Source organism: Accipiter gentilis, chromosome 10 (genome assembly GCF_929443795.1).
Source record: "Accipiter gentilis chromosome 10, bAccGen1.1, whole genome shotgun sequence".
Taxonomy (NCBI): Eukaryota; Metazoa; Chordata; class Aves; order Accipitriformes; family Accipitridae; genus Astur; species Astur gentilis.
In genome coordinates this window covers 28,645,615-28,669,604 of record NC_064889.1, presented here as the reverse complement: position 1 = coordinate 28,669,604, position 23,990 = coordinate 28,645,615, and the positions used below count along the sequence as shown (strand labels likewise).

Here is a 23,990-nt window from a genome sequence, read left to right as displayed (position 1 = left end):
AACAGGAGGAGGTGAGCATATTGGCTGTATCGATGGCTGTTAAACAGTGGTCTGGAGCAACCTCTGCTTTGGCTATGAACTGCCGTTAGCTGGCAGGTGGACATTAACCAGGAGAAGTGCTATTCTCTGCATGCCCTGTTCCTTGTGCTTTTCTCCAGAGTTCCTTGGGAGCTGTTGGTAGATGTGGGATACTGGGTTAAAGAAAGCTGAGGGCTAACATGAGCTCCCTCTCATCAGCGGTTGGAGGATGTTATCACACCCTGTCTGTCTGAAGTCAAAGAGCAAACACATTGCAAATTCTTTCAGTGCATCCCCTGCCAGCCTCTCTGCCTCCCACGACATTTGGAAAAGCTGCGGAGGTGCAGACTACAAAGAGGAGCTTGGAGGGGTCTCCTCTTCCATGTTCCTCTTCTGCTTCTGATCAGCACCGACCACATCCTCACCCCGCAGCGGGTGTCAGGGCCTTTGATCCAGTGCTTGCTGTGCTGGGGTGTCTCACCGGACTGATGACGGGCTGCCGTGGGATCCAGACTGGATCAGTGCTTCTGAAAAAACAGACTCTCATCAGCACCTGAACCCAGAACTGGGAGCTGGACATTATGGGCCTATTTATATCAACCCAGATCTTGCTGTCCAGACTGAGACCAGTTCTTCAGACTGATAATTTGCATTTCAAATTTTTCTTTTAAAGTAAACCAGGCCTCCTGAAAATATAAAATTAAAGAAAAAACCATGCAGAAAGGATCCGTGCTTTCCTTGGTGAATTGCCTCAGGGCACACATTTATTAAAGGCAGAAATAGAGTGGTAGGGACAACGAACTTGTCTCTCTTGCCTGTGGTCCAATCCTGGTTGCATGAATAGGCTGACAGTTAGGGTTTATGGGTGACTCTGGCAGACAACATCAGTGCAAATGGACAGATGCTGCAAAGCAACTTTGCCCCTGTAGGTCTGGAGGAATAGCCTTTATTAAACACCCTCTGACAGAGGAAGCAAAAAGTGCTTGTAATGCTGCTCCTTGCCTTGATCCTTTGGAGCAATAAATAAAGCTTGTGAACATTACACACTGAGCAAGGAGTGAGCTCTAGTTTGCGGCCATGTCTCAGCCAGCTGTTGTAATAGATCAATGATAGGAAAGTCCTGGCCATGGTCATCATGTCTGATCCTCCTAAGCTTTTGTGATATATGTTGCCTGTTCTCGTGGCCTCCTCTAATAGAAAGTGGTCTGGAACTACATTGTCCTTCTTCTCTCCACTAACACTGGATGAACCATCTCTGGCCTCCCAGTTTCTCCATCTGAACTGCAGTTTGCAGTCAGCAGTGTTCACACCAGGCTTTACTCACAGTCTGTAGTTGGTTGGCTCTTCTCTGCTGATGTATCTTGCAGAAGCTACTGGGTGGAGCCAGGTTACTTAGGAGCTTTGCTTTTCCCAATATGTGACATTGGATTGCTCATTGGACAGGAGGGCGATGCAGACAGCGCGGACCTGCCTTGCTGTGCTCAACTGAAAAATCCTGCTCTCTTTTTTTTCTGGGCTTACTTGGATGAAATACAAAGTTTGTTTTCACACTGAAGACTGCTACAGTGCATTTCACCTGTAGGGAACAGACTTACTGGGATGCAATCTTCTAGGAGAGTACAAGAACATGTTTCTTTTTTGGCTAACCAACACAGGTGGGTAGAGGTGAGGGAAGCCTTCCCAGGAAAGTCCTGGGCTGACCTCAGCGGTTAAAGAAGAAGGACTTGAGGCTTTGCAGAAACTGTGACTTCTGTCTCTGCTTCTGCTTCTTCCGGATGATGGGGATCCAGACAAGGCCACAAACGAGGAGCATCAGTCCCAAGGACAGGAAAGCCGGGCCACACATTTTGTAAACATTTTTGTTCTTGGTTTGGATGCAAGACAGGCTGGTGATGACCATCCCAAAGAGGAAGACGGCTGCTCCGACAGACACAACAATGACGGGCTTGTGGTATATGTCCCACTTGCTTCTGGATGCACTGGTCCAGACAGACTCGCTCCGGGAGCTGATGCAGAGGGTGCTGGCCGTGTTACTGGCCAACATCTCCTTGGACTGAGGAGACTTCTCACTCCCATCAGGGCTCTTGGGAGGAATTTCCATGGTGACAGGTTCTGAGGAGGAGACCTGAGATGGACAAAAGAGAAAGAGCAGAGCAGGGCTAGTGATGGAGGATGGATTGGGTGCTTCCCATTTGGTCATTAAGTGCCAAGTCAAATGAAGGTGGAGAAGACTTTGTGGGTCACTGCAGGGAGAGAAGAGCATCACACCTATGAGAGCAATGAAATGTAGGAATAGGCAATGGGGTCCTGCAGGTAGGCTGGATTGAGGATGTCTATGGAGTCCCACTGCCCACCCATGGACAGAGTTTCATAGTGGGATATTAGATGCCCATTAGAACCCACTACCCTGAGCCTCCCAGGGCTCTTGGCTACTTTCAGGGGAGTAGGAGGGTGCTGCAAGCAGGGCTGGTGATGGTGGCTGTATCCTCGGACCCTCTTTCCCTCCCAGATCCTAAATTACACCTCAGCACCTTGTGGCATGGCCATGTCTCCCTCTTGCAGGTGGGGAAAGTGAGGCACAGGTGTGCCGTGTCAGGTTTGCTCAGTAGGAGAGCAGAAAGCACCCTCGCATGGGCTGAGCGCTTCCTTCAAGCCCCTGAGGCCATATGTTCCCCACTGCCACATCCAGCCCAGATGTGTCACCCTTGTAGCAGCTGCAGTACAGGAGCTTCTCGTTTGCTATCTAAATGCACAGATAGGAGATGGGGAAATACTTCTCACACAGGAAATATTTCTCCATCTGTAAGCTGGGGTAGGCTGCTGCCGAAGGGCTCTTGAGCTCCTCAGCAGAAGCACACTGAAATGTTCTACTTTGTGATGGCTGGGTCAGCTGTGTGGCTTTTTGGCACATTATTTTTTCACCAACTCAAGGTGGAAATACATTTTCCCAGAAACAAAGTGCCTTTAGCACGGAGAAACCATTATGGTAAATGGGAAGGGCCAAGCATTATGTTAACCACTATTTCCTCAGGGCTCTGCTGAGGAGACAAGAGCAGAAGCCTGGATCAGGGAGTGCTCCTGATGCACGGTCTGCCCTCCTCGTGGGAAGCCCAGCAGAGATGAACTGGTGCAGGTACCAGGGCTGAGGAGGGTGGGAGAGGCCAGGGACATGGATGCTTCACCCCCAGGAAACAGATATTTTTTCAAAGCAAACTCCTGCCTGAGCTGCCAGGTTTTCTCCCAGGGGCTCAGTGGTGCCAGGAGGGCTGGGACTGACCTGTCCTCTGCTGGTCCTTCAGTCTGTCCCCACCCTCAAGGCATGGGAATGCTCTGCAGTAGGAGTACAACAGCGGTGCCAGCCTAGAGAGGCCCAGGACCCCGCCTTGCCCTTCTGCCAACACCACAAAGTAGAGCCACTGATGGTTGCTGCCAGGCTCAAAGCTGTTGCTTAGGTCTCCCCCATGCAGGACAGCAGTCAAGCTCAAACCACATCCACCCTGGCCTGGGCACAAGACCCCAGTGGTGCTCAGATGGATGGGCAGTGCCACCAGGGCTCTGTGTCCGCTCCACTGTCGAGCACAGGTCTTCCTAAGCACCATGAGAGCTTTGAGCCTAAGCGGGCTTTGGTCCAGAGCAGTTAATTTAAAACCCTGCTTTGGCCCTCATTTGGCACACATGGCACCACAGGCTGCATGTTTGCTCAGTTCAGCCCTGCCTGCACCCAGACCTACTGCTGGCCCATGGGATGGCTTACCAGGAGGTGCACGTCATGGGTGATACCGGGCTGGATTTGCACCCTGAGTGTGCCATGGGAAGGTCTGTGGCTGCAGCGGGCAGCAACGAGGTGTAGATGAGATGAGCATGAAGCCCAGTGGCTCCAGCTCTTTTCCTGTTGCTGCTGATCAATGTGAGACCATGTACCATGTACGTGCAGCAGCACAGAGGCTGCAAAGCTGGCATAGCTCCAGAGGCACTGTCTAAAGGAAACCTGCCCGTATTTGGGCCATACTGGGCCTAGTGCCCATCTAGGGATGCTGATGGCTGGGTGCCAGTCAGCACCTCCCTTATTCTTTCACCTTTGTCCCCTGACAAGGTTTGCGGTTTATTCTGAAGAGAGACAGATGCAATTTTTCAGTTTAGTCCCCCCAACGCAGACACTGTTGTAGAAATACAGATCTGGTGGTATCGACATATTTTGTCATGTCTCAGGTTTGTCGAACTTGGACCAACAAGCAAAAAATGAAAGCCAAAAGCAATGGACACAATTTGAGTCTCTCTTTCAGCTTTCACGCCTCTCTGTTGAACCAGGAAAGACAGGGCCAGAGGACAGGACACATTTCTGCAATCCTGATATATCTTCTACAGTACTTGATCAGGGATGATCAAGCACTTGGCAAGGCAGGTAAGGTTGGTCATAGTAGCAAGCTCTGGTTTCTCTTTCTCTTCCTTTTGAGCTGGTAATCCTATCTCCGCAAGCTGGACTGATTGCAGCAGTGCATGCTGACCTCTTGGCTTTGGAGAGGCATGGGCTGCCATGAGATGTTATTTTGATGGCTACAGCCATGTTAGATACGCAGGTGATCAGGTACTTCCTCTGCTGTCAGCTTCTGTGATGCAGTGCACCTCGCCGCTCCTGTAAGTTGTAGCTCCAGGCAGCCACAGGCTCCTGAGACAAAAAACAAATACTGACAGCAATGTTCAGTTCTCTGAGGAGACAGTGAGGCTGGCTCTGCATGGGCAAAAACCTTTGCTCTGCTTCCACCTATACAACCTGCCTAGGTTTCAGCCCAGTCCTCCAAAAAAACCCACCAGCTGCACTTTTGCAGAGATGTGTCCAGACCCTGGATAACTTCCTGCCTGGCTGGTGCTTGCAGCCTGTCCACCAGCTGCCTTGCTCGTAGTGTTGCTGGGTTGTGATCCCCCTCTTCTAGCTCAAATCTTTTGCAAGGCTCTTCCTGAAATTTCATCCTAGGCAGCCATGGCATTTCTTGTTTTTTTCTTGTAACATCCATTGTGGAGAGGTTTTATGATCAAGCCACTGTATAATTTTAATTTGGCTTTGTGGTTGGAAATTTGCTTTCTTCTCTGGAATGATGCCCAGATCTCGTATCTCAGTAGTCTAATGCAGTCTGTCCTGCCCATCTTTCAGGCACCCCACTCCCTGCTTGCCTGCTTGCTTGTGCTGCCGCCCTGCCTCTGCATCTGGGAGTACTCTGAGCTCTGTGAAGCACCATCCTCTTCATTTTGCAGAGCATTAATGTCAGGCTCCTGCAGAAAGCATTGTCTTCCTTTCAGGTTTGCATTTACACTAGAGTGGATTCCCCCCCCCCCGCCGCCCCCCATTTATTTTCTGGCATAACCACTACTCTCACCACAATTCCCACACACTGATTGCTTTTCTGGCACTTCCCGGCAGAGCATGCTTTTTTGGTCACACTTTTCCCACTGCTAGCTAGTGAAGGATTTCACTCCCTGCAAATGGCCAGGAGCTTGTTTGCGAGCACTGCGTGTATCTGCAGTTCTTGGGAGAGCTAATGTGATTTCAGCTCCTGCTCTGCCCATGCTCCATCCTTAATTCATCACAGATGCTCATATTTGAAGATGGGGTGGTTGTACTGAGCAGCCTGGCAGGATAATGCTATCAGATTTCTCCCAATTTTTTAAAATCATTATTGTTGTAAGCAGAGCATCAGCAGATGACTGTTTGCTGGCTTGAAAATGCCTCTAGAGCACATCTCGGATTTCATGTCTGGTGCTGTGCTGCCTCTGAAATCTTGGGCAGCTGTTGGTGGTGGATCTAACACTGGGGTCTTTCTTTCCCCCCTCCATAAGGAAAAGCCTCATGTGATTCTATTTCTCCTCCCTTTGCTCTTCCAGTGTTTTGTGTGGTGATGTTTGATTTCTGAGCTGGGAGATCCACTGGGGCCCCCTTGCTGCTGTTGCTGGGGACCCCAGTGCCAAAGCAGCACAGCACACACTTGGATACCTCCTGGACCTTGGGGACATTACATGGTGGTGCTGAGGGGAAATCTTTGGACTGGGCAGAGCACCCAAGGGCTCTACCCTCGGTCCCTCAGCCCATCCTGGCTGCAGATGGTGTTCCTCACCTGCCAGCCCCCAGCAGCAGCAGCTCTCAGGACTGGCATCCCATCCCAGGACCTGGGATGCTGCAAACAATCTTCAGACGTGGCCAGAGCTGTGCTAGAAGTAGGGCAAGAGCCCGAACTGAAGGCTCTGCTCCTATGCACAGGTCTATGTCCTCTGGCCATGCAATAGCTGGATTCACTCTCCCAATCCAGTCCTCAACCTGGCCATCTCCTTCTTACTTGGGGACACAGCTCTGATTCTTCAGAAGCTTCTTACGTGCTCCTCGTAAGTCCTCACTGCAAGCAGTTTCTGCCATTTCTTCCCACTTTGCATGGCGGGGACACTGGAGCTTCCCCAGCTCAAAGTCTCACCTCAGAGATTGGTGTCTATCTCCATTTGGCTTTTCCTCATGAAGACCCCTCTCAGTATCCTGAAGTGGAGCTGGTATTTGCCCTAGGACTAAGTGGGTGCCATTCCATGGGAGCACCGATGGTGTGGGTGAGCGTGGAGCAGCCCCAGGCGCAGAGCCCAGGGTGTCGGTGGGGGTGCTGCCGTTCGCAGGGTGGTGCGGAGGGGCTGCAGCACTTGGGGTCTCTGTCCTGTGTTTTACCACACAAATCACTGCGGGAAATGTTAAGGATTTTGCAAACCAACCACCAAATGTTGCTGGAAATCCAGGCCAAGTTTATGGATATATTTTGCCGCCTTCTCTGCTGTCAAACCACTTTCCTGAAGAAAGTTCCCCACCCCACCAGGGTGGGACAGGCAGCAGCAGAAGCTCCTTCTCTCCTAAGCCAGGTTCACCTCTAGCTCCACATCCCTCTGGGAATCAACCATCATGGAAAAGAAAGTTTTGAGGAAAAAACAAAGCAAGCTCTGCACTCTATGGATGTGGCTTGCCCTGATTTATGCTGGGGAGAAGCAAAAAGACCAGCCTGGATCAAGTGCCAGGCCTGGCGAGGCTTTTCATGAGGGCTCAAACCCTGCAAGCTGTCCCTAAGCAGACAAAGCAAGTGATCTCTGGTCTGCCTGGTACCAGTACCACTGCTGCATTTGGGTGAATGGCAGCTCCAGTGCTATGGAGCAGTTGGGTGGAAGTCACCTGAACACAGATGTGCACACGCTTCCCCCACGTGATCTCAATCTGGCCATCTAAGATCTAGATACTTGCCCACCAAAGCCACAAGCTGTTCCACAGAGAGGGACCCCCAGACCCTCCCAACTGTGCCGTGGCTCTCTGGGGTTTCCAGTGGCCTCCAGATGGCTTGGCAGTGGTCCCCTGGCAAACGGCAGCATCAGGTGCTCTGCAAAGCCTTGGGGGTAAGACACAAAGTGTTTGTTTGTCCTTCAGCCAGAAGATGTGTCCTGCCTGCCACCCCAATAGGTGGGCAGCAAAGTCCTCACTGGTGGGTCTCAGCTGGGAGGAAACTGTAATTTTGGGGAATGGAGAAAAACTGAGGCTTTTCCTGCTGCTCTGGGGTGTCTCAGTCTGACTCTTTAATTGGTCCTGATATTTAACCTCAGTACAGGACCCCCCCAGATGACAGTCTTGGGTCCATATTTGCCAGGAGAAGGGGTTAGCTGCTCTAGAGGACTCATGGGTGACCGTGGGATGGGTGGAAAAGGAGGCTGCTGCACTGACGGACATGTGCATGCATGCACTTTGCAGAAACTTTTTGTTAGAGGCTTAGTGCTGCCAAATTTAATCAAGAGTGGCTATCAGTCAGGTTCAAAATGAATAGGAGTGAGATGTATATTCAGTGAGCCAGCGTGCCTGAGATCCCCAAGAAACCGAGTAAGCTGAGGACTGGGGGGCTGCTTTCTGGTGGAGGTGGGGGACCTGCCCTGCCAAAGCTGTCCTGCAAAGAGCAGCCCCGCAGCTGCATGCCTGCCTCAGGGGACTTGCACATGGGGAGGTGCTGATGGGAGACAGCACCCTGTTCCTTGTGCGGGTGTAGGGGCAGGGAATCCCCCTGGGAGGGACCGAGTGCTGAGAGCTCACTCACCATGCTGTGCTTCTGTCGTCACGGCTGTCGCCGGCGTGTAGTGGCTCGCTGCGGGAGGTGAGGCGGCCGGTTGCACTAAACATCCCCTGAGCACGCCGTGGAGGAACCCAGCCACCGGCTCCTGCAGGCACAAAAGGAGCGGCTCAAAGCATCTGGCTTTCTGTTGCTGTGTGTCAGCCCCAAGAGGGCTGGATCCTGCTGGGCTGTGGGCTCTGCTCTGGAAGAAGACAGGGAGAGTTGTGTCGGTGCCAGGCATGAGTGCTGACGCTCCATCCTCTCTCCTCCTGTCCCCTTGCCCCTGCTCACCTCAGAATGAGGAGGGGGCTGGCAGTGGCTACATGGGCAGCCATCCCTGCAGACAGGCTAGCTCTGCTCTGAGACCAGGGGTGGAGAAATAAGGCAATGTGTCAGGGGATTTCACATTGCCTACAAGTGCCACCAGATCTCAGTGTAAATTGAGATGGAGCCAGTGCCCATTTGCTGGTGTAGTAGAGCCGGGTTGGGCCCAGCTGCCTGCATCCTTTGGGATCAAATTTCCAGCATCGCCCAGAGTTTAGATGGTCCCAGCAACACGCTCAGGGTCTTGCTGAGCAAAGAACATCTGCAAGTCCCCTTTGGGGCCCAGCAAGAGGATGACCCCCAGCCTTGCCATGCTGCATCCCATCTCCCTTTCCATCACCCCCAGAGCCAAACCCATGGAAATCCATCCTACTTACGTGGTGAGTGGTGAGGGATGGCTGCCCACCCCACCCGCAGTGGGACAGGCTCCAGCAGAAGGTCCCGCTCTCCTAAGCCAGGCTCATCCCAAGCCCCACATCCCTCTGGATGTTGTCTGCTGGGCTCTGTTGAGTCTAATAAACAATGGAGTGCATCCCAGCTCTGATGATCTCACCAGCCTATCAGTATATCGTTTAACTCTTTGTTTCCCTGCCTCGGGCCCCTGCAAAGCTGACTTCTAGGCAGCTTGCCTGGGAGGGTTTTATAAAAGGCCGCAGTTTGGGAAGCAGTCCAGCGGCATGGCAGGAGAGGCAGGGTGGGTCGGTGCTTGGAGCAGGGATCCAGGACTGGGAGCTGTTGCTGATCCAGACTTGAATCATCAGCAAGTTCCTGAAACATCTCTGGACCGCAATTTCTGCACTCTCAAAGCAGGGGATCGTAGCCAGTGTCTGCAAAGTGCTTTGAGGCTCCTCGGTGAGACATTAGGGGGATGCAAGATATCAGCAATTAGCTATTAATTAACATCCTGAGTCCATTACAAGGAGGGGAATGGAAGAGGGAGGTAGTTCTGGCACACTACCTCCTTTCACGAACCCAGAGCCAAACTTCAATACCCTCTTATATTAGTGTGAATCCACTTGCTGCAGGGAAGGGATCCAGACTGACACAGACATTACTGGCGCCCAGGGCCAGGTTCCAGCATTGGTGGGGCTGCCTGCATCCCCGAGGGCTCTTTGTTGGTTTGGTGCAGTAACTAACAGTACCTAAGCTGCACCACAGACCTGGCCAGGAGGTGGGATGGGGTGGGATGGGCAAGAAGTTGTGGAACTCTGATAGGGGTGGGCATGGACCACAAGGGTGGTGGGCTGGGAGCAGAGCATCTGAGGGCAGCACATGGGGCTGGAAGGGGAGGAGGAGGGTCCAGAGGAACTTGTGGGTCAGGGTGGGGAGAAACCAGGTCATCCAGGTGCAGGGAGCTCAGGCAGGAAGACCAGAAGCTGTTTGTCAAGATGAGGTCCTTCAACTCAGCTCTGTGTAGATCTCTGGCCATTTGTAGGTGGACATAGGACAGGTTATGGAGCTCTTCAGTAAGCGGCAGCTGGGGCAGCTGGCTCACAGGCTGGACCAGGGGCAGAGACACAGAGAGGGGCGGAGGTGGGATGAGCTCAGCATCCTAGTCTGTGGTCTGTCCTCACCTCTTGATGGGAGGTGGATGAGTTAGCTGAGCACAACAGCCAAGCCCTGGGGTAAAGGGGTGAGCTCCCTTGCCCATTGATCTGGCCATCAGCGGCCAAAGGAGCCAGGGGTTTTGGGAGTGTTCAGGAGTGTTCACCTGAAGAGATTAAAAGATTCTCTAGAATTGGGAGAGTTGAGTGGATTTGGGTTCCCTAGTGCAGGTCCAAGGGGGTAAATTATTTGGCCTAAAGGAGCAGTTGGGGGTAAAAAAAATATAAAAATAGAGGTGGGCAGGCTTCTTTTCAGCACCTGCAGCAGGATGCATTTCGAGTCCTGATTCTGCACTGTCTCCAGGCTGAACTGAGCTGCTTCTGCCCTGCTGGGGAACCTCCAGCCCTGTGCTTCAGCCAGGTACTCCTTCACATGGCCCTGTTTATTTCAGACCACCCCCCCCCCTCCCCTGCAACTTGCCCTGTGCTCCTTGCAGCACCCCTGGCACCTCCTACCTGCCCCAAGGACCAAGCCGTGGTGGCAGAGAGCAGGCAGGGACCAGGTCATAGGCCCTGGGCATGGTCACAGGCAGGAATGCCTTTTGAACATGGAGCCCCATTTATGCCAAAGTAACCTGAACAAAGCACCAGGGGCCGAACATTTACTTAGGGATGGCTCCTGCCCTTCCAGGGCTGAGGTACATTCCTCCGGGGCTGGGGTATGTCCCGTGTGCTGGAGTCTGCCCCATGGGGTCACCCGTGGTCTGGATGGGCTGAATGAATGGAGAATCCCTCCCAGGCTGTCCCTCATGCAGGTGCTGTGGGTGCATTCCCCACCCCAGCCGGCTCTCAACCCTCTCCTTCCCAGGCCAGCCTCAGCTTGCCGGGATGCTGGCTCCTCTTCGGAGCCAGGCAGAGCAGCTCGCAGCCTCCCTGCTTCCTCCGTGGACTCTTGCTGCCACCTCGCGGGGCCGTGGGGTGGGGGCCACGCTGCTGCCAGCAGCGCTGGGGTCTTCCTGGGGACACTGCACAGGCAGGGACTGGCCGTCCCTGAGCTCTCCAGGGACAGAGCAGCCCCCACCAGGGCTCCCCACCGGCAAACGTGCACACACGGTGGTGCTTGCTGAGATGCATCCCTGCAGCTGGAGCGGGGGCCTGGGGGGGGGCTATACCACTGTCCCCTGCAGGGGCAGAGGGAGCGCCAAGCACCTCAGCAGCACAGGTGATGGAAAACCGACAGTGATTTGGATTGCAAAGATGTCTGGACACAGTGGTGGAGGTGACGTGTGGGGCTGTGTCAGCTCCGGCACATCCCTCTCTGGGGAACCGTGTGCCCTGCATTGCTCTCCATGGCCTGGTTGCCAGCTCCCTGCCGGGCACAAAAGGTGAATAAGGATTTTATTCACCTGCCAGACCCTTTGGACAGTGAGATATGGTCACGACCCTACACAGTGACAGCAAATGAAAGCCTAAGTCCTACCTCAGTCCCCTTCCTTCTCACCTCTCCCTCCAAACTTGCTTCCTAGGGCAGGTGCACTGGTAAGGGCTGACAAAGACCATCACAGCCCATTAACCTTTTTTCTGGCTGTGATAAAGGTAATATAACCCACTCTGGTCATGAGTGTCATGTCTGGAGAGCCATGAGCAGCTCGGGCCATTTCAGAGATGCCTATGGTCACATGCATTGCTCTGGGCTTGCTGGCTCAGCAGCACAATGATATAAAGCACAGGGTAGGATGGGATGGGATGGGATGGGATAGGATGTCAGGTAGGATAGGCAGCAGGTGCCCAGGGAAGGGAACCCAGCACTGGGGCAGCTGGGGAGCCACAGAGCAGGGTTACAAGGAGATCAGAGAGCCAGCAGAGCCTCCTGGGTCATGGAGATGGCCACAGGCAGGATGCCATGAAGCTCCTGACATAACCTGGCAGGGCAGCTCAGCTTTGCTGGATGGGGAGGCTGATCCAGCTCAGGGTTTGACTATTATCTTCCAGCTGGTGCGTGCTGGTGGCCAGTTCACCATCCTTGCTCTGCTGCTAGTGCTGCTGTTCACCAGTGCTCTGCACCTTGCCTGTGTTTGCTTCTCATGTCCTCACAGAGGCCATGTCCACCACCATGGCAGTATGTCTTGGGGATGGAAGGTGTCCCTGCCCCGCCAGCACCCACTGCCCTCCTCTGTCCCTTCCCAGGTTGACATGGTCTCTCTCATGAAGGTGGATGGATGCTGGGCTCCTCTGGCCTCTGTAGCATTAATTGCCTAAAAGGTGGGACAGCTGCATTAATTGAAATAGTGAATAAGATGGGTCCCAGGTCTGCTCTTTCGGGCAGTCCTCCCTCCAGGCAGGTCCCTCCTGGGTGGTCTCTGCCTTTTCCATCTCTCCTCAAGTTGTTTCCATGCTGGTTGCATGATTGGTGAGGCTCCACATTCTCCAGTTGAACTGGTGGTTTCCCAGGTGGCCCAGGTGGTCTTGTGTGGGAGCAGGAGACCCCCCTCTCCATCAGCTGTTAAAGATGAGGGACTCATCCAGGGTGGTCCTGCTGTGTCTATCCTGTTCAGTCCTCCATGCTGGGGGGAGCTCTTTGTGCCTCCTCCAATGTCCAGCCCCATGTCCATGCTCCTTCTTCACCCAATGTCCACCCATGCCCAGGACTAAGAAGGAGGTGGTGCTGGAGATAGATGGTGAAGGTCTTTTCCAAGCAGCAGCATGTCATTGCAGCAAGAGGGGGAAAAAATACACATTGCTTTTGGCTGTGGTAATGCCACAGAGCTCTCAGTGAGCTCAGGCTCCCCTGGGCTCTTAGCTGGGATCTCAAGCCCTGGACAGACAGCCCTGGGAGGTTGCAAGGATACAGGACAACCAGCTGCAAGCATTCAAAGGAGGCAGTGAAAGCAAATTGTAATAAAGTTGATCCGTTCATCTTGTACAGGGCCAGAGTGACATGAGAGTGACAGGAGACCAACCCTTTTGCCCCAGGCTCAGGGATGTCTGTGGTCATGAAGGGCCTGTCCACAGACACTCTTGATTCAAAGCAGCAGTTACCTGCTTTGAGCAATGCTTGTGGGCTCCATGGGCCCCAACAAGCCCACCCTGAGGTTTGTAAAACTGCAAAGAGACAGGCAGGAGGGAGTGGTGGGTAGGGTATGTTTCTGTTCAAATCCTAGCTCTGTGCCAAGTGACATGAGAAAGTCCCTTAATCTGGGTTAAATAAATAAACTCAAGGCTTTTCCTTCCTGTCACTCCATGGAAGAGAGCAGGGACCTGCTCGGAAGGTGACTGGCTGAGGAGGAAAGGAAAGCTGCTCTGCTCCTGGCTGTCCATTGTGCATCCTATCCTGTGTGGGAGATGGGGTACCCCCACCACACTCCCCATAGCTCTGTCCTCAATGGGAGCATATTTATGCTGCTACAAAAGCATCTATCCTGCCACAGCCCTGTCTGGTGGGAGGGGAGACCACTTTCCCACGGATGTGGAACTGTTACAGGGTATGGTCAAGACAAGGAGGGAGTCACATGCTGGATGGATCTGTGCTCAGTAAAACACTGCTGCTGGGGACGAGCAGGGAACAGATCTGTGCAACATTTCTGTTTCTTGCGGCAGTAGATGGTGCTGTTGCCCTGCTGGGGTGGTTTAGCAGTATGCAGGGCTCTGCTGTGTGGGCTGAGCCCTGTACCGGACCAGCGTCCCCATCCCACGTGTCCCAGGACACAACATCCCTCTCTCAGTTGTTTGTCTCATGGCAGATGGAGCTTGCATGGTCCAAAGTGTCACCAGGGAGCCCTGAGCAAGCCTGGTGGCAGCCAGTGCCCCAGTTGCGCACGACCTTCCTCCCCTGGGATGCAACTGAAACCTAACCTCCAGCTGTGGCATGTGCAGCAGCTCTAAAGTGTGTGCTCAGCACAGCTGGGGCATTGATTTCATGAGCAGTGCTATGGCAGGTCATCAATTCCTGGCTGGAGCAGCTCTGCATTGGCACCTGTAGCACAGCCAGGCTAAAAAGCTCTGTGGCATCAGCACCTCTGAGAGAGAGTCCTGATGCTGCAGGGCATGTGAGGCTGGGAGGGAGCAACGAGCCTCTGTGCAGGTCTCCTGTCATGCCACAGCTTGACCTGGAGGTGGATGGAGGGTTTTGACCTGTGTTTTTTTTTTTCTTGGCTATAGAGACAACATTGCAGAGATCACATTTTCCTGTTGGAAAATCCCAAACCTGAAAAGGGAGGTGAAGCAAACCGATATTTTAAGTCAAACTAGAGTGGAAAACCTAAAAGGTTAATTAAAAATTTTATTTCAGGATAGTAAAAGGACATTTTTCCATAGGCCTATTATATGGAAAGGGACTAGTGGTCAAATGCAGTCTGTTAAGGATGTTCAGCTATTTTCATAGTAGAAGCCATGTGAGAGGGAGCTCAGATGGGTCAAATGTCTGTGTGGTATTTTTTGTCTCACCAGTGGTGAACTTTCCCTGTGGTAAGGATTGGCAAAATCCCTAGTGTTGGTGACTTAATGGCCCGGGCCAGGGCTGTACTCATCGCTTTGAAGCTGTCTCTGTCCAGGACAAACAGGATGAAGAGTCTGTAAGCAGGACCCCCAAACCAGCCTGTCTGCAGGTTGCCCATGTCTGCTCTGCTGGCCCCACAACTGCTGGGGCCAAATCCAGCACTGACAGACTGCAGCTGGCATAAACCTGCATGCCCTGGTTTCATGCGATTGCAGTGGCACTCTGCTGATTTATGTCATTTGGCCCCAAGCAAGCAAGCAGAGACACTGCTTGTGCCCCCTGCTAAGGCCAGGAGAGCTGGCACTGCCGTCCTCTCGACAATGTTTCTTCTCATCACCAACAGCATGAGCAGAGGAGGGTGTGGGGAAGCTCATTATCAGCTTAATCTATCAGTTTTAATCTGTGTTTTAACAAAGAGTTGGTGCTGGGCACTCCCTAAATGTTATTTGCCATTAAGGATTTGAAGAGAAAATATGAACAACTGTGCTTTTCTACTACCATTCTTCCCTTACTGTGGTTTTATGTGTGCTGTGCCCTGAAAACCTGTAAAATGAGGGAAAAGAAGATACCAGTGAAGACTGCTGGGAAGCGTGCTGGCCTGCAGTGCCCCTGGAGCCCCTGATCACTGAAAAGGGATGTCCAAGGGGATTGCTTAATCTCCTGGAAAACAGAAAACTGTGCCTGAGCCCATTTTTCTGCTCCTTTCCCTGCTGCCAATGTCCTGCCATGGCTTCAGCCCAGATCCCCAGCCTTTGCATCGATAAAGGTAAGTTTTCCTGAAAATCCAGGGTGGGAAGCATTGGGATTGAAGGGATCTGGGTGCAAAAGATGGCCATGAAGCACCTTTAGGGAGGGTTTGCTGGAGCCACTGTCCTCTGCAGCAGTGTGGTGGAGATGCACACAGATGCTCAGGTTTTCACTTCTGAACCAGCTGGAAGGTCTTGATCAGAGTGGAGAGGGAGCATTTGTACTTCAAGTACCTTTGGCTTTGCCCATGGAGGCAGGTAAAGTCTCAGCACCCCTCAGACCATGCTGGCTGTGGGGTTTCTGCCCCAGCCCTCAGCCTAGTGTGGTTTATGCTGGCCTGGCTCTGACTGCTCTGTGCTGGCACTGGTCAGAGCTCAGCAGCAAGCAGGGCTGGCAGTGTCTGGCTGCAGAGGCGGGCCAGGAGCGGGAAGGTGAGGGGTTTCAGCCCCCAGATCCCAGGATAAAGGAGCTGGCAGCAAAACTGAGGTGAGGTTTGGGCTCCTTTGCAAAGCATTTGCAGAGCAATGAGGGGACCTGAAGCATCCTCCAGCATTGCCCACAGCCCGCGGGAGATTTCCTAGGCCTTCAGGACAGAGTCTTCTCCAGCTGACCATGTGGAAGCCGTGTAGAAGGATGGGGAGACCTGTGTCAAACCAGGGTGTGCATGGCGAGGGAGTATCCAGCCAGAAAACCTGGCAGGGGGAGGTGGCAGGAGAAAAGTCTGGCAGGAGCAGCCTGGTGTTAATTGCAGAAAGGCCTCGGAGGACTGTGGGATGAGCCTACCACCAGTGTCAGGCTGTGCCTGTCCTCGTGGCACCAAACGCAGTAGAGGGGTTGCAAGGAGAGGCAAGACAAAGGTGTCACTAGCCTGCAAGTGATGGAAGGAGAAAACATGCCAGGAAGGGGATATGAGCCCCAACCCTCTGCTCATGGGAGAATCGGGGGCAGGTCAAGGCTGTGCCCTTACTTTTGGTTTAACTGAACAGATTGTGTGGGTAAGGGTGAGCCAACGGTGAGCTGTGGCAGGATGCTGTATTTTCCAGGTTCAGCATTTCAGATGTGCACTATGGTCCCTTACCAGCCCATGGGGAAGTGTTCTTTATGTTTGAATTACTACAGGGGGATAGATAACAACTCCGTAATTAGGTTTGCACCTTTGAAATCTTATATTTCTTTTGCAGCTTGAATATTTATGCAATCACAGGGCTTAGTGTGTCCCAGTTCTCCACATTATTTATTTATTTATGTTCAACAACGCCTGTTGTTGTTAAATCACAATGTTTTCCATAAAAAAAAAAAAAAGGAAGAATAAAAAACCCACCTCAAGCCAGAAATGTTTCTTCCTCCTGTCCCACAAGCTTTGAAACCTTACCTTGGATCCTTTCTAGTTAGAAGCCCTGGGGATCTGTTAGCTCCAAATTCATGATGCGTTGTCCAAGTACATATAATTTGTTTCTCTAAAGGAGAAAAAGGCTTGGCCAAAATGGGAACTGGGGATTTCCTGCTGTAGAGTTTCAAACCTGGATTATTGTAGCGATAGATTTCAGCCCTGGACAGAGAGAGTGTCCTCGTTGGTACAGCCAGATGCAGGTTTGGGATCCTTGGTGCATTGTTGGGAAAGGTCTGTCACATTGCACCAGTGGGAGGTCAAGTCCACCTCCAACAGAGACACCAGTAACCTCAGTATGATAACAAATTCCAGCAACACCAGTTACCATTATGGAGCTGAATATCAGACCTTGTGAAGGACAGGGGGAGTGAAGATGATCGCCTTGATCCACAGCTACAGGGTGATAGCATATATACGGCAGGATGACAGACTGGTGAGAGCTGAGACAGCTCTCACACACTTGGGAGAACATGAGGTTTCCCTGACTTCTCCTCACTGCTATGCATTGTGTCTTCCATGAGAACAGGAGCGGCAGCAGGCTGCAGGGTTCCCTTGCAGGCTATGGGGGATGCTCAGTGCAGGGAGGCTGTAGTCAAGAAGCAGCAAAGCTGGAGGAGGGTCAGCCACGTGAAGACCAAGACAGATGTAGTCAGGGATGAGGAATGAGCTTGCTTGGTTCTTTGACACCAGCAGATGTAGCTCCAACCAGGGCTGAATAGGGCTACTCCATGTCCTACTCCATGGGCATGGAGTAGGACACAGCTGTCTTTTTGGCAATAAGGAAACTTCAGCCATAACTGTGATGTTTCTGCGGCTTTCCAAGTAGACTTGTCCTTCAGGATTCCTTGGTCCCCTACCCATCCTATCCTCCAAGGCAGGAGGATAGGTCTCACTTGCTGGCCACAACCTCTCTTTCCCTGCTCATCCATGACTATCATTTGTGCAGGGCACGGAGGAAGCAGCCAGTGAAAATTGAGAGCATTAGTGCTGGGATGATTTCTGTTTGGAAATACTTTGTACATGGATTAGGGATTAAAATAAATTTATGAGACAATTGCCTACTTCAATTAGATGAGGACATTAAAACATATTTACCCATTGCTTGCTCTTAGCTAAGTGGGCTGCAGAAGGACATGGCTTCTTTAAAGTGTCTCATGTATTTATCTTTTTAATCGCTTTTTTAAGCATACATGGTTTATTGCTTTATTGATTGAACAGAGCTTTGAATAATCAATACGGCTTTAAGAATTCACTGGGAATGACAGAATTGCAATTAAGTAGAGTATGTGGAGAGAGTGTTAACCCATCTTATTAATTAATGAGGTCACTTTTTCAAGTGTTTCATAGCAGCCTTTGGGAAGAAGGTGGCAATTTATTGTAATCCCTGGAGATGTTTTTTCTCCTTCCTCCTGCAAAGTTATCTCAGACTCCCTGTCCTGTGATGGTGACCTTCGTGTGTCCTCCTACAGCTTTGTGCAACGTAGAACAGGACCAGAGTTGAAAAGAATTTCAGCCTGTCCAGCTGTCTGGGACTTTACCTTTGTGCTAGCCAAATCCCTGGCCCTGGGTACACACCCCATGGGGCAGCACTGATGGAGTCAGCCCTTTGTCCTCTCACCCTGTCCTGGGGAGATGCCTTCTTAAGCCAGGGAGGGGCAGTGGCTGCTGGCTTGTCTGCAAGGTGTATGTGAGTTGTGATCTCAAAAGGGCTCGAACATTTCAGGTTATGTAAGTTTATTCACATGCTTGTTTGAAAAAAGTAGATGCCTATCCAGCTGGGTAGTTCTGGATACCATAGACCTAGACAGAAATTGTATGGGACAAAATCTGGTGTGGGAACAGAAAAGATGCCATTTTTCCTAGCTGGGTGGGCTGATGGGTCATGCTGAACTTGTCAGGGCTTGACACCTGGCTAAGGATTGGGTCAGAAGCAAGCTATGGAGGACCATTTCTCACAAGCTGTTAAGAACAACACACTGCAGCTGCTCACAAATCCTTCACAGATGGAAACTCAGGCAAAAGTACATCTGATGGCTTCTTGAGCCAGTTAAGCATTTAGGGAAAGTGATTCATGCTTATATTTGCAAATAAAAACATGTTATGTCTTTGCTTGCACTTTGCAATATGTACGTTGCTCAGGTAGGAAGAAAACTGCTGATAACTCACAGAAAGGTTTCCAAAGCTTGAGCATTTCACAGACGGTCAGTGCTTGCTTGTTGAAATACCCTTATCAGAGCCTCATTAGTCATCTGTCCCTTATACAAAACTTTGGTCCCCTCCTAATAAGGAGCAAAAAAGTACTATTTTAGGCTTTCTCAGTGAATTGCTCATGATTAAAGAAATCAGTTGGGAATAGTCTAAGACGTTGAGAAGTCTCTGTATGAAATATTGAGCAGTACTTAAGAAAGTCAACTGTACTGAGGTATTTGTGCTGCAGAAATAGGACTGGTCTAAGAATGACAATTAAAAGGAGACAGAGGAAGCAGCAGCGTCTGATGACTCATGAGGAGAAAACAATTTCAGCTGGGCTAGGCTGAGATGGATAAAGTGTCTGGGTCAAGCTGGGCAATTGTCTTCACATGCTTTGTGACAGAGCAGTTGTTAAGTGGTGGTGGCTGTAAGCAAGGGCTTAAGAAGGTTCACTAGACATGTGATGATGTGAATCTTAAGATTTTAAAAAGGAACCTGTCCTGTGATGGGAAATAGGTTTTGAGCAAACTATTTTGAAATTGTTGCTGCTTGATTTCTACTAAAAAAGGGGATGTTGCACTGAAATATCACACTGGCCAAAGTGGAGTTATTTTTTTTTTATTACATTTGATGCAATGATTTCCCCGTGCTAGCATTGCTGGGCCAAGAACGTTGTGCCGTATGTGTTCCAGAGCACTGAGTTGATGGAGACCCACACTTCACCCATAGTCCTGGATAGGACCATTTTGCAGGTAGGGAAGACTTTGTTCTAAGATACCTGCTTTATGCCAAGTTCTTGTACTGGAAAAAATCATATCCACGAGTGGTGCACCCTTCTTAACCTGATGCCTGATTTGGCTTTGGCAAACATGGGACCTTGTGAGTCCTGGCTCAGCTTTGTGTCTGGGGCTGCCATCCAAGTCCTGTGGTTCCTGCACAAGGCTTGAAGTACTTTTCTGGAGAAACCAGACCCACTATGCATTGCACAGTGTTGATGGCCTGCTTACTGCCAGGTACAGAAGATGCAACCCAGGTCCTCCCTTGAATGTTTCTGAAAGCAGACAGAACCGTGTGCCAGCCCATGGGACAATTGCTTGTAGGACATGGTTACGTCAGAACAATGTTAACTGATTTTCCTCTGATATATTCCCTTCCCCAGACAGCGGGACTGATGTAACCAGCACAATTTCTAATGCTTTGGCAGACTGACATAATTAAAACAAGAGAGCTGCTGTGGGTTGACACACTTTTAAATGGGAAGGGCTGGTGAAAATCTGAGCAACAATAAAAAAATATTTATGTAAATATTTTATTTATTAAAATTCTTCCTGAGTGACTTCCAAGTCCCTGATATTTATTGAGGGCCATCAGAGGATTAACTAAATGCAATGGAGCTTTTTGCATATATATTGTGCAGGCACACACTTCTTCCATTTGAGTGACAAGATGGGTGATAAATAGCATGTATTAAACCCATAGTGGTTGCAGAGAATCAATCCATCTCCTCTGGGAAATTAGCCGTGTCAAGGAAGGCAGTGCTGGGGGAAAGGCAAGCAGCAGGCACGACTGGGGAAGGACAAGGTCTTCAGCCCTATTGATCTGTGGAGACGCCTCTTTGTGGCCAGGAGAGGGGCAGCCTGGTCCAAACCAAGAGCCGGTGCTGCTGGAGGGCCTTGACTGGGAAGATGATTCCCAAGGGGGAATGCAATGAGCATCCTCTGCTGGGAAGGGCTGCTTAGATAATTCAGGTTAGGAGGGAGAACCAGTGGCTGGTTGGTAATTCTCTGGACCCCTTTTTTTGATGCTGGCCTTATCTTTACCGTTTCTTGCTTTTCTAGAACATCACTTCCAGGTCTCATATCTTCCATTTATTTATACTGTTCTGTCATCTTGGATTTCTACTTCTCCCTGTTTATTTCCTATATTTCTAGCACACATCAATGAGAACCACATGGAAACCAAAAGCAGGTCACTGGGACAAATTAATTCTCTCTGTCCTCTGTACTAAGACTTTATGACAAGTGGCTAATCATCTTTGATTCCTCTGGTACTCCTGGTAATAACATTAACCACAATCAACTCATTTAGCTCATCTATGGATTTAATATCTAATTCAACAGCACATAAGAGAACAGGCAGCGATGTTCAGAGAGCAGTAACCCTTTTTTCATGTGGTTGCACTTTTTTAAAGCAGTTCACAATGACCTTTTGAAATTAATTTATCAGTTGTGAGAATCTGTTAGACCTCTGTCATCAGGTCTTTGCCTCAGGGTTCCTACTGATGAGTAATAGCGATTCCTGCTTTCCAGTAAAGGGCAGGGCAAAGCAACATTTCTTTCTTCCCTAGAAATGTCTAGCTGGGTTCAAGCAACCTCTTCCCCCTTGTTCGTCATGTGTGGAGCAGGATGAGACCTGTTATCTGCCCATCACTACCAGTTATCTAACCTCCCAAGGACTGTAAAGCCTCTAACTTCTACTTGTGTTGGTCTGCAACACATGCTGGTCCATCTTCCCTGAGCAGGCTGTGTCCTGTGGAGGGGTGGTGCTGTGCCCATCTTCATTTAGTCAGAGAAGGCACATGGTGGGGCTGAGATCTGCAGTCTGCACCAGGCATCCCATGACGGAGGATAACGTTAAGCCTATTTCAGCTCCAAATGGCTCCATTGTATCTAGTTTACATAAGGAGCTATAAATACGCATCCCTGCTCTCCCGCTTGCTTGCATGCTGTTTTCCTTGTTTGCATTTTTAATTGTTGTGGCAGCTGCGGCATTTTTAAATTCAATGGTGAGATCTATGTGACTGGAACATGCTGGGAGGATGTCTGACACGAGTCCCTTCAAGCCAGGGAGACAGCTCCCAACATGGTCAGGTCATGGCTACTGCCCTTGGGCTTCAAGAGGGGAAGGATTTGGAAAGACAGAAGGAATGGGATCATTCAGTGTATGCAATTGTCCCTGTCCAGACAGATCCCTGCTATGGCATCTTTTCTTCCATTTGGGCATACAGACCAGCCTGAGGCATGTTCTGTAGCTTGCTTCAGACCCAGGGGCCTTTTCATGCTGGTCTTTAAAGGACTGCTTTGCCAGACAGGTTCAGTCAGTAGCAGGAGCGCTCTGCCTCTTGTGTTGGGAACTTGACCTTTATGTGGTTTAATTTTGGAGTTGGGGAATGCTGAAGAAGGCCAGATTCTGCAGAGGAATTGTGTTTGTAACAGGTACTGATGAGAGAGCGTCTCCTACACCACATTGCCCAACGCAATTCATGGATACCAGGGCATGGAAGCAGTAGGCAGAAGTTGGGTTCAGGGTGGATTTGCAGCTGAGCTGAAGAGGAGAGGGGTTCTGGTCTTCAGACACATTCTGTCTTTGCAAACACCTACCTGTATGTCCCTGCTTTTCTTTCTCTGCAGCCCTACACAGAGGACAATTCCGTACAAGCCAAGACAGTTTAGGTCAGTTGGCGAAAGGATGGAAATGAAGTTATTCACATGGCAGCAGCTAAAGCTTTTGAGGCCACTCTGATCTGTGTCCCCACTAAAACCACCTTAGACCCGTGCCTGGGCATTGAGCTGCAGCATCCAAAGCAGGAGCGAACAGCCCCCTATATGTAAAGCATTTCCTCCCTGGATGCTGCTGGCTGAACATTGTCCAACCACTGCAAACAGGTTGTCCCTGCAAGGTGCCCATCTCTCTGCTGCAGAGGTACCTGACAGTCACTACCGTGGCCTTGCAGACTCTAGAGATCCCAGTGTTCAGACTGGGTTTTTTCTTCTTTCTTCCTAAGTGAATTGTCCTCTTTTCATGAATTGGGACCATCCCACTCTGTTCTTCAAAGAACAGAACATGAGGAATGTTCCTTCTAACAAAATCACAATTGCCTGGAAGGAAGGCTTAATGAGAAATGTCCTGCCCCTCAGAAACACGTGGGCTGGAACACAGAGCTTGTAGGGATCTTTATCTCCCCCAGTTTCCCTGGTAGTTGTTCCCTGTCTTCTGGCCATTCTTGCTTTGGATACTCACACAGAGTGGATGGCATCCAGATGGTTGGGTATAGAGGATGAGATGAAGGGCTCTGGGGCATCCATTGAGACCAGACCCCCCTCAAGACTTTGTGCTTCTGCAGTGTCTGACTATAAGCCTCCTGTCCTGTGATTGAGTCAGAGCCTGGGTAGCCTGGGATTTCCAGCTTGAGGCCATCCCTTTTGGGAGGGGATCTCTATTTTTAAGGTCAGTAGAAGAGCCCTGAAGGTCAGACATCTCCTTAGAAAGACTTATCCCAGGCCAGGTGGTAGTTAGCAGAGGAGGTCTGAGAGGTCAGTGCTGCCCATGAGGAATAAGTGGGTCAAGGCAACAAGGGCTGTGCATGTTCCCCATGAGACATGATCTCTAGTAGAAGAGATGAAGAGAGGCCCTTTTAAGGTTAATCTATCTATATCTCCTTTATGCCCCCGTTTCTGATCTGTGCAAATTTCAAGTGTGAGCTGGGCACCCTGGGTCCCAGCTCTGGGGAACCACGCAAGGTGGAAGAGTTGGGCTTATGGGAAGTGAAAGGCAAGGCCTGAGCTAATGAATGAGAGTCAGAGGCCAAGCAAGGAAGGGTTGTTGGACTCCTACTCCCTGTTGGACTCTGTCCTGGTTTCAGCTGGGATAGAGTTAATTGTCTTCCTAGTAGCTAGTATATAGCGTTATGTTTTGGGTTCTGTATGAGAAGAATCGTGATAACACATTGATGTTTTCAGTTGTTGCTAAGTACTGTTTATACCAATCAATGATTTTTCAGCTTCTCATGCCCAGCCAGCAGGAAGGCTGGAGGGACACAAGAAGTTGGGAGGGGACACAGCCAGGACAACTGACCCAAACTGGCCAAAGGGGTATTCCAGACCGTGTCACTTCCTGGGAAGCAGGGCATCAGTACACATAGTGGTTGCTCTGGAATAGAAACGTCGTAATAATGAATGCCCTTTCTCCCACCTCCCCCCCTTTCTTTTAGCTTTTATTTCTGAGTAGATGTCATATGGTATGGAATATCCCTGTGGTCAGTTTGGGTCAGCTGTCCTGGCTGTGTCTCCTTCGAAGATCTTTTCCACCCCCAGCCTTCTGTGTGAGGGGGGAATGTTGCAGCGACAGCCTTGATGCAGAACAAGCGCTGCTCAGCAGTATCCGAAACACTGGTG

The 23,990-nt window shown here is 50.7% G+C and overlaps 1 protein-coding gene across 2 annotated transcripts; it reads right to left on the bottom strand.

The window, feature by feature from the left end:
• Positions 1 to 876: 876 nt before the first annotated feature.
• On the bottom strand, positions 877 to 8,910 carry PIRT (phosphoinositide interacting regulator of transient receptor potential channels). Of its 2 annotated transcripts, none has more exons than XM_049812609.1 (3): positions 8,824 to 8,910; positions 8,112 to 8,326; positions 877 to 2,143 (listed from the first exon to the last, which is right to left on the bottom strand). In XM_049812609.1, the coding sequence occupies exons 2-3, from the start codon at positions 8,112 to 8,114 to the stop codon at positions 1,721 to 1,723; spliced, it is 426 nt and encodes a 141-aa protein (XP_049668566.1). In that variant the 5' UTR covers positions 8,115 to 8,326; positions 8,824 to 8,910; the 3' UTR covers positions 877 to 1,720. The 2 variants fall into 2 exon arrangements, with proteins under 2 accessions (XP_049668566.1, XP_049668567.1); XM_049812610.1 differs by having other exon boundaries at positions 8,112 to 8,232; positions 8,828 to 8,901.
• Between the last annotated feature and the right edge of the window lie 15,080 nt (positions 8,911 to 23,990).